The sequence below is a fragment of the Cyphomyrmex costatus genome, unplaced genomic scaffold (assembly GCF_001594065.2).
Source record: "Cyphomyrmex costatus isolate MS0001 unplaced genomic scaffold, Ccosl1.0 scaffold14, whole genome shotgun sequence".
Taxonomy (NCBI): domain Eukaryota; kingdom Metazoa; phylum Arthropoda; class Insecta; order Hymenoptera; family Formicidae; genus Cyphomyrmex; species Cyphomyrmex costatus.
In genome coordinates this window covers 1681877-1691601 of record NW_017275390.1, presented here as the reverse complement: position 1 = coordinate 1691601, position 9725 = coordinate 1681877, and the positions used below count along the sequence as shown (strand labels likewise).

Genomic DNA, 9725 nt, shown 5'->3' with positions numbered 1-9725 from the left:
GGATAATTTTAAGATGGAGTCTACAATAGAAGTCGTAGTGATTGTAGGGTTTTAAGTCATAGAAAATTAATCGCAATCACAGTCGAATATGAAAAAAATAATCGTCTTTGATCGATTTTTTACGATATAAGATCCTACGATCGCTACAACTTCTATTGTAGACCTCTCTCGTATAAAACAAGATATTTCTAAAAAAAAATTTTGTATTATAGTATCAATTATCTAAAGTATTATATAAAAAAAATGATTTTGCTGTAAACAACTATAAAATATCATTAAAAAAATAGCAATTAATGCTATCAATTATATCTTTGTATTGTTAATATAACTATACAAATTTGCTAAAACTTTTTCGAAGTATCTAGCTTAACATGATAATAACTGCTATTTATCTTTGGACACGCGTTATAGATAATAAAGAAAATATAAAACGATAAATGTAGTTAGGCGATGTTAAATAATTCGATATACACAGTCATTGTATTCATTAATTATAGCAAATTTTTATTTACTCTCGTATTATTCAATATAAAAAAAATAAAATTTTTAATAAAATATAATTATATCCTTAATACTATATATGCGCTGTTTGAATTGAGCCGTATTTATTTCTCAAACAAGAAGTAATTATAATTGTATAAAAATAATTAAAAATAATTATTATTCCAATTATTTAACGCGACAGATTATAAAGAGATACATCATATGGAAATTATTTCTCTAAAATTTATTATATAAGCTTAAATAATTTTTAATAAATTACTTCTTATAATACAAAATATTATAAACGTAATTATATTTGGTTAACGCTCGTAATAAGAAATATATGCGATTTATGATTACACACGTAGCAGTGAAAATACGTTTCACGATATAGCTGTTTAAACCAGCAACAAGATCAGGTAGAAAATACCATCTACTGCGAACAATGTAAAGAACGATGAAGATGGTGGTGGTAACTGTGAAAAAGGTAGTGGGAGCATTAAGTGCCTTTAATTCCGCTGCCTCGGGTCAGTCTCCACTCTCTCTCTTCGCATAAAACGGTTTCTCAACAAAATGTACAAGTACAGCATAGTATCGTGTATCGTCTTGATTTATCTACTATGCATTACACACGGGTGAGTACAATAATAAATATCGTAATAAAGGTAACAAAATGAATTGTTTGAAATATTATAATCTATGATTTTAAATGATTAATCAGTCATTTTTTAATTTTGAAGGTCGCGTGAAATCAATTTAGATCATTAATCATAAGTTTTGAATCGCATAAATTAATTTACAATACAATCGTGTGCACGCAGATATTAACGAGTGTTATTAACGCATCTTTTAATGCAAAGAAAATTCTATTGATTTTACCGATACTTTATCGCTATAGCACACATATATATAACTTCCAATTATTTCAATTGATTACGTCACGCAAAACAAGCTATTCTTTAACTTAATCAAAGAAATCACGTGAACATTCAATTGACTCATTAAATTTTTCTGATAGATCTGATATCTGAATCAATACAGAGATATATATATATATAGATATATATATATAGATATATCTATATATCTGAATCAATACAGATATATATATATATAATTTTCAATTTCAAAATATACTTCTAACTATTTGAATGGCATTCTACAAATGATATAGATTGTAATTTAAAATTGTTATTTTTAAATTTTATAATTTTTATTTTATTAGGAGATGGATCGGAAGAAAAAACATAAAACAAAAATCTCGCAACGAATATGATGTCCTGATATTTACTCAGCGATGGCCATTGACAACTTGTTTCGTATGGGAAAGTCAATCGCGACCAAACGAAACACACAGTTGCTCGTTACCAAAGCGTAACCAGTGGACTATTCATGGAATTTGGCCTACGATATATAACGAAATAGGTCCGCAGTTTTGTAACAATTCGTTATCATTTAATTCAACAGCTCTAGCACCTATAGAAAATGAATTAAAACAAAACTGGCTCGATATACAAAAAGGATCTAAACCTTATTCGTTCTGGAAACACGAATGGGATAAACACGGCACTTGTGCAATCTCAGTACAAGAATTAAATAGTGAATTTAAATATTTTCAAACAGCTCTAAAATTACTCGACAATTACAATATGATAAACATACTTGCGAAAGCAAATATTTTGCCAGGCAACAGATATACGGTACAAAATTATTTAACAGGAATTAAAAAAGTATTAAATAAACGGGGACAAGTAATGTGTGTGGTTAACCAAGTAAGTTCAACAATTGTTTCAATACATAAATGTCGTTTATAAATTGTCGGATAAATGTCGTTTTGAATAATTTTTTTTTTGGATATGAAAACTATAAATATAAAAAAGAAGAAACAATAATTCTTACTACAAACGTAACTTTACTTTCTTCTAGAAAACGAAAACTTCATATGTGGAAGAGATAAGGATTTGTTTTAACAAGACACTACAATTGGTAGACTGTGATGGCATATATAAATTTCCTACCAACTGTAACAGATCTCAAGAGATAGTGTATCCTAATATTGTACCACATTACTATGTAAAACAAACATAACGGTAAAATTAAAATCATAATATATATATATCCGTAGTGCAAGCTAGATAAAATTATATAAATAATATCATATATGTATATTTATATAAATTATATAAATATCTCTCATATATATATATATATATATATCTATATACATGATATTATTTATATAATTTTATCTTAGTCATATATATGACATACAAATCAATTTGAAAATAATTTACCGTGACAAGAAATTAACAATAAATACTTACAAGTTAAACAAAATGATTTTTAGCTTTTTAACTAATATCTCTTAATCAATATTTAAGTAATATTAGAAATATATTTCAGATTGAGACGTGTTATCATAATTTCTAGATTATTACATAATACTTTCACGTACGAATAAAAAAATGTAAAAAAAGCAGGTCGGTTAAAAATTATAAATATTAATGCACAAGCCTTAAACGGTTCATCATTTAATTTTTAATCGTAACGTTATCTTTTTAAATGTAATAAATATTCACCGTCGAGAAAAAAAGACTATACAGAAGTCAGTTTCAAAAAAGAAATTCGTATATCACACACAACAAGTTCATTTATAATAAAGAATATTATTATATTAGAGTGAATGTCTTATAATTAATTTGTATGATAATATACATTAGTATTTTTGCTTACAAATTAGGGCATTACTGGCTACATCATTCAGCCTTCTTCTGGACGATCACGACTGCTGAGGGTACTAGGCCTGCAAATAAAAGTGCAATCAGGAAATGTCTTTATGTGCTAAATATGTTAAATATTCACAATGGCAACGAATTATTACATTATAGCTGATAAAATTGTATAATTAATTAATAGAACTACACTCGTTAAATCAATAAGCGATAGTAGGAATTATTATGGTTTATATATACATATATCTGTATGAAAATGTAGGTATATAATAATAAATTATCAGTATAGCATACCTAATACATCCAATGGCGTATCATAATCCTCATCAGTAAACACTTTTTTGGGAAATGTGGTCATTAGTTGGAAAGGACCATTGTCGTCTGTTCTATTCATTTCAATAAATAGTCTCACTGCAGATAATTGTTCCTTGCTTCCAAAACTTTGGGTCAAGGTTTGTCCATTAGTCAGCCTAAGCTAAAATGTAATTGTTTGAAGAATACATGATTTACATATTTTTATATTTATTTAGTACGCATTTTATATTAATACCTGAAGCCTGGTTTCGGTATAATCCTTCCTGTGATGCGTAGATGTAGATGAAGGTGTTGCAGATAACGAGACTGAAGTTGTATTAATTGTTTGATTGCTTTCAGCAGCTGCTTTAGCTCGTCTTGCCGCTTTATCAGCTTCGATTTGCGCTCGAACTCTTTGTCTTGCCTCCTTTTCCTCCGCCTTCTCTCGTTTTCTTTGCTCCAAAAGCTTCTGCATCTCTAATTCTTCCAACCTATTACACATATGTAGACAAAATATAGATTTGTATACTTTTTCTATTTCAATTTCATATTACTTCGTTCCCTACTTTTTCCTGGCTTCGGACATTTCCTTTCCTGATCGTATCCTATTCTTTTCTCTTTCAAATGCATTTATCTTTTCCTGCTCCTCTCTCTCCTTTCTCTTCTGTCTCAACTTTTCCTCCAACATCTTCAATTGTTCCCGTTTCTCTTCTTCAGTTAATGGCTTCTTCTCCTCTGTGCTTTCAGAAAATCTATCATGTCCAGACTTTGTGGCATGAAATTCAACTTCTAAGTTAGATTTGAAGAGCTTTCCGCATCTACAAAGACAGTTTGAAAAAAACATGTATACTTGTTGAACATTTCGTTGAGATAGAACTATCTTTTTAGATCTAATTAAAGCAAAGAAAACTTTTGACAACTGCAAAGTAAATATTTCTTTTATATGTGGTAGTGATATTCCATACAAAAGCATAATCTCTTAAAGGAACATTAATATATTCCAACATTTAGGCTGTGTTCCAATACACTGACAATACTAAAAATCTATAGTTCACAACAGGTATATTATATTTTTTAAATTCTTTGATATAAAATTTCACTCCAGATTATGTTCTAAAATTCTGACTCTGTCAACTCAAATTTTAATCTTGTTATTCACTGAATATTGAACAAAAATAAATAATACTCGGAATTGACAGAGTTAAGTTTTAGAACACCTTTAAAGAGTAAATATACTATTTTAAAAAAGAACAACTCAATCTTTAATCTTTAAGAATGAGATTTTACTCTTCAAAGTGAGATTTATTTTGAAAGTTTTAAAGAATAGGTTTTTAGTAGTTTAGGCAGTCCCTATCTGAACACGTTCTTATAGCATTTTCTTACTGGGAAAACTAGTGCAACACTGGTACAACTAAATGCAAATTTGGTATATACATTTTCGGTGTTAATAAATAATTTCATCCTTTTAAGGTTATAAGATTATTATAACAATAGAAAATATGCGACTAAAAGAATTAAATTATTTATTAACACTGAAAATATGTCAATTTGTATTCAAATATACAGTGTGCTTCAGTACTATTCTAGTACTAGTTTTCCTAAGGGGTAAACAAAAGCATATTAGTCTTATCCTTGCAATTCAACATACACGTCGCACTTCATAGACTTGGCCGATTCAGTCGTGGAAACCGGTTGACTGCTAGCACCAGCAACATTGTCCTGTGTGTCGGTAGACAGCGTTGGAGCACTCTCGCCTACAGCGGGTCCTGGTACTCCTAGTTCGACCTCATCTGAATGGGCCAGCAGCCTACAATAACAAACCGATAACGTCACAACGCGACGAGAATTATAACAGCAACGTCTCCGTACCATTCCATAGCCGGCTCCACGCCTTTGTTACCGGTGATCTCCAAGGCCTTCTCGCTGTAACAAAACCGTCGAATCGTCAACATAGGTTAGACTTTGACGATGCGACGTTTATCTACGAACTTACGCTTTGGACATGCTGAAACCCATGTCCACGAGGATATCTATCACGCCCGACGACATTTCGCGCTGCTCGCTGCCGTGTTCGGCGAATGTACCACCTTAAAAAAGTCGTTCTGACCGAACACCGTCGTCCAAAAGTTAAATGTCACGTCGAATCGACGCGCTACTTAGGTTTTATTTAGCAAAAACTAGCTAGAGATTCACTCTTATTTTTGAAGTAAAATCGTTAACGCTCTAAACTTCACTCCAATTTGAAGTGTAAAAATCGCGTCAATTCGCGTCTAATCAAGTGTTATCAGTTCCGAAGAACCACTCAGCCGCGGCGGACACGTTTCGGAGATCGAGTGCTTTCTATTTTATATTTTTGAAAGTGTTGCCGACTTCGACTGTGCGTTGATCCCCAATCGCGAAGAGGCTCGTCTCGATTGTTCGTCGTTTTGACGACTAGGACTCCTGGGGTGCTATTCTGTAACTTTTTTACACTCCTACCGACAGTTATATCGGTGTCGTTGCGCAACTTTTTTGCCATACAAAATACCTGCGCAACGACACCGACAACTGTCGGTAAACGTGTAAAACAGTTACAGAATAAGCACCCCTGAGTCCTGACGAACGAACAGTTGCTTTCCATTTACTCCGATTCTCAGATAATTCTCACTTATGACGTCATTACTCAGTTGAATGCGCGTTCCTTTTTTACTGAGAAGTGAGATTTAACCATACAGATAGTAGTACTAGAGTACGCATTGTAGGAGTGGGGGTAATCCTATCTAGAAAAGGACGCACTCATTTGGGCCCAGGAAGTAAGATATAAGGAGACTCCACTCCGTAAAATAAAAGTGGACCCATTTTAGGTTTCGAGTTCAGCTTCCGATTCTGATGAGTGCGAGTAAGAGAAATGATCATTTCTCTTACTCGCACTCATTATGCGCAGCACTACTAAATTCACGAGCGCTGCGAGTGTCGAGAATCGGAAACGGAACTCGAAACCTAAAATGGGTTCATGTCTTGTAGACTGGCGAGACCGAGTGGAGTCTCCTTATATCTTCCTTCATGTTTGGGCCTTTTCGTTCTCTCTCGTTTCGCGCATGCGTATAGCCATGATATAAATACAAGGGCAAGAAGACTAGAACCAGGAGAGTAAAGATTGGATTATACTGGCCGTAATCTGTTAACTTATGCTGTAATCTGTAAAAATTGACCAATTATAATCGATTATTCCCCTCTCATTCGACTGTGATTGGTCAATTTTTACAGATTACGGCATAAGTTAACAGTTTACGGCCAGTATAAATCAACCTTAAAGCAGGGAGCACAGACTTTTGCATAACGCATAAAGCATGTGCATAAGGAATTTCATTGGCCCATTTTCTTATGCATGAGTCAATGGACCAATCAAATTCTTTATGTATATGGTTTATGCGTTATGCAAAAGTCTGTGCTCCCCGCTTAAACTCGGTCAAATATCGGTAGTAAGGGTAGGCCAAAAAGTGACGGCGGATAACTTCCCCCACTCTTGCGCTTCATTAGTCCTCTCTGTCGCTCTGATAGTCGTTTTCAATTCGTGACTGCGCATGTCAAACAAACCTTATTTCTGTTTAATTGAATTTTGGACTCAAGAAGACTAAAAATCATACATATTTCGATATATGTTATTCCAACGACGACGGAAATATTAGGCCTGTTCTTTTTACCGAACTGGTACATAGAGTGCAATAAGTTGAAGTGAAACAGATATACGTTTGTTTCATTTCAACTTATTGCACTGTATGTACCAGTTCAGACAGTGCAGGCAAAAAGAGCAGGCCTATTAATAATATTCTGTAAATAAAAAAAAATTACTGTAATCATACTCCAAAATTTGTATACAATACAGAATTTACCCCTATAAACAAGTTATTTAATATACAGTATAATTTCTTTTTACAACTTACATTCTGTTTAAGATGGTTTAAGAAGATTTTTTTCTTTTTTAAGTGTGTCCCTCAGATGAGGGGAAAATAAAGCGTCGCTAGCCCTAACCTTTTTGGGCTATAACGCCAAGAAATCCAAAATCTTAAAAGACTCAAATTATTCTTGTTGAAAATTTCTTCTTGTTCGTTTCCATTTGTAAAAGAAGAAAAATGCACAAAGATATTTTTCCTTAATCTTATATAGAAATTTAAATAAATATAAAAAGACAAAATGCAAATGATAAATATTGTAATAAACTGATCTGATAAAATTATGAGCCGTAAATAATTAAAAATTTGATTACATTAAAAATGCACAAAGATTTTTTTCCATAATTTTTTATAGAGTTTTAAATAAATACAGAAAGGAAGAATAGCAACTTATCTGATAAATTATGTGTCGTAAATAATTGAAAATTTGGTTATGTAAATATATTTTCAAACGAAATTTACGACTGTCAACAGTGTCAATAAAACTTTAATCACACACATTCGAGGTGTCACGAACACGGGCTATAGAGGTTGAAGAAATTCGAGCAATTTCGCCGGCTGATTACGATTTGTCTACTATAGCCATGAATATGAAAACGACCGAGAAAGTAAACGCGATGCTTCAAGAGTGAATGTAACGTCATAGGGTTGGAAGGCATTAATTGCGCGAACTGTACATACAAGGGTATGTTATTCCGATGGTAGACCACTGCGCAGGAATTGGAGTGGTGGGGGAGTCTAAATGTTGACGTCATCACCTCGGCTGTTTCCGGAGCGGTTCGTGTAGGTTCGGCTCCTTGATCATCGTTTTCGTTATCGTTGTCGTACACCCACGGTAATTAATTCTGTCCCTCGGATATTTTCACAAAATGAAAAGTGACCACCTTTCTATATTAATTGTTACAATCCATGCACGATTAACGTTCAGTCGCAACGTTAATCGTGCATGGATTGTGACAATTAATATAGAAAGGTGGTCACTTTTCATTTTGTGAAAATTTCCGAGGGACAGAATTAATTACCGTGGGTGTACGTGCATCAGTGATAAACAATAAAAAGAATTTTCGAAAATGAGCTGTGCAGTAAAAAGTTGTAAGAATTATAACCGAAAAACGAGAAATATGCCAGGAAGAAAAGTTCAATACTTCTCTTTCCCGAAGGATAATGCAATGGTTTGAAGTGGCTGGAAGTTTGCAGGAAGCAAGATCTCTCCGTTGCCAAAGGTAAAATACTATGAAAATAAAAGCTCAAGAGTACTATTCAATATTTCAGCGATGTATTGGACAAGTTTCTATAACTTTAGCTTATCCATATTAGTTATTCCTATAATTTCATGCTCGCAAATTACTTATCTACATTCTTACATGTTAAGTTCTATCAATTTTAAACCCTCTTCTATATAATGAAATAAATGAAGTTTAAACCCTCTTCTAATTTCGTCAATTCTTCATTTATTTCATTATATAACTGTAATCAATAGTGCTATACCGGTTCCTTTTCTTTTTTTCATAATCTTCGTCCTTTAACCTTTTCTTTGCCTACTTCCGAATACCAGTTTCGTTTTACATTCCCGTTGTTCTTTATTTTTTTCCTTATATTTCTTTTATTGAAGCCATAAGTTAGTCTTATTTCTAACTGCCTGTTTAAATTTCCCTCGTTTTGATGACGTCTACTTTGAGACAATTCTTATTGGTCACTTCTTTGTCACGTGATTTCTAGATGCGCAATATTCTTCCAAATCTTCCAATTCCTTATTCTTTCTTTCAATCCCCTCTCTCAGAGTATACGGCTATACGCATGCGCGAAATGAGAGAGAACGAAACGGTTCCAAATTAGAGTCCCTATACTAAGAGTCTGGCCAAGGTCTAGTTCTTTGGTCTAGTTCGACAAAACATGGCGTCGTCGTACATAACCAAAAACGTGATGTGATCGATGTGGTACTGCACTATTCGATAAAATAATGAAATGGTATATTACATTTCGCATAAAAATTGATTGCAACAAAGGACGATTACTTTATATATTAAAATAAGAATTATACATATAGTAGTAAAACTATGACTAGGCATGCTGCTATGATATAATTTACTTATATCATTTTAATGTATTTTATAAGTAATGTATTTATAAGTAAAAATTAGAGGATATGTTTACTTATGAATACTATTAAAATTTATTTGTATTTGTATTTTTACATTAAATAAAATGTTAAAAACAACTTTATTATCTCATTGTTCTGTTCCTACTAACTGAATAAAACTGGTGCTGTTTAATAATAATGCTG

The 9725-nt window shown here is 32.4% G+C and overlaps 2 protein-coding genes across 2 annotated transcripts; one reads left to right on the top strand and one right to left on the bottom strand.

Moving 5' to 3' along the window:
* The first annotated feature begins 835 nt into the window (after positions 1-835).
* Positions 836-3350, top strand: LOC108782967 (ribonuclease Oy). The gene is made up of 4 exons (XM_018551370.1): positions 836-1118; positions 1709-2255; positions 2410-2573; positions 3224-3350. Exons 1-3 carry the CDS (start codon positions 1057-1059, stop codon positions 2569-2571), a joined length of 771 nt encoding a protein of 256 aa, XP_018406872.1. The 5' UTR covers positions 836-1056; the 3' UTR covers positions 2572-2573; positions 3224-3350.
* On the bottom strand, positions 3209-5820 carry LOC108782966 (UBX domain-containing protein 1). Its single transcript, XM_018551369.1, has 7 exons — positions 5503-5820; positions 5379-5432; positions 5158-5316; positions 4076-4327; positions 3766-4000; positions 3510-3690; positions 3209-3286 (listed from the first exon to the last, which is right to left on the bottom strand). The coding sequence occupies exons 1-7, from the start codon at positions 5556-5558 to the stop codon at positions 3240-3242; spliced, it is 984 nt and encodes a 327-aa protein (XP_018406871.1). The 5' UTR covers positions 5559-5820; the 3' UTR covers positions 3209-3239.
* Between the last annotated feature and the right edge of the window lie 3905 nt (positions 5821-9725).

Coding starts and splice junctions, on each gene's coding strand:
- LOC108782967 (XM_018551370.1), top strand. CDS start 1,057: ATGTACAAGTACAGCATAGTATCGTGTATCGTCTTGATTTATCTACTA. Junction 1,119..1,708: donor CTACTATGCATTACACACGG/GTGAGTACAATA, acceptor TTATTTTATTAG/GAGATGGATCGGAAGAAAAA. Junction 2,256..2,409: donor TAATGTGTGTGGTTAACCAA/GTAAGTTCAACA, acceptor ACTTTCTTCTAG/AAAACGAAAACTTCATATGT.
- LOC108782966 (XM_018551369.1), bottom strand. CDS start 5,558: ATGTCGTCGGGCGTGATAGATATCCTCGTGGACATGGGTTTCAGCATG. Junction 5,433..5,502: donor GGTTTCAGCATGTCCAAAGC/GTAAGTTCGTAG, acceptor GTTTTGTTACAG/CGAGAAGGCCTTGGAGATCA. Junction 3,691..3,765: donor ATACCGAAACCAGGCTTCAG/GTATTAATATAA, acceptor ATTACATTTTAG/CTTAGGCTGACTAATGGACA.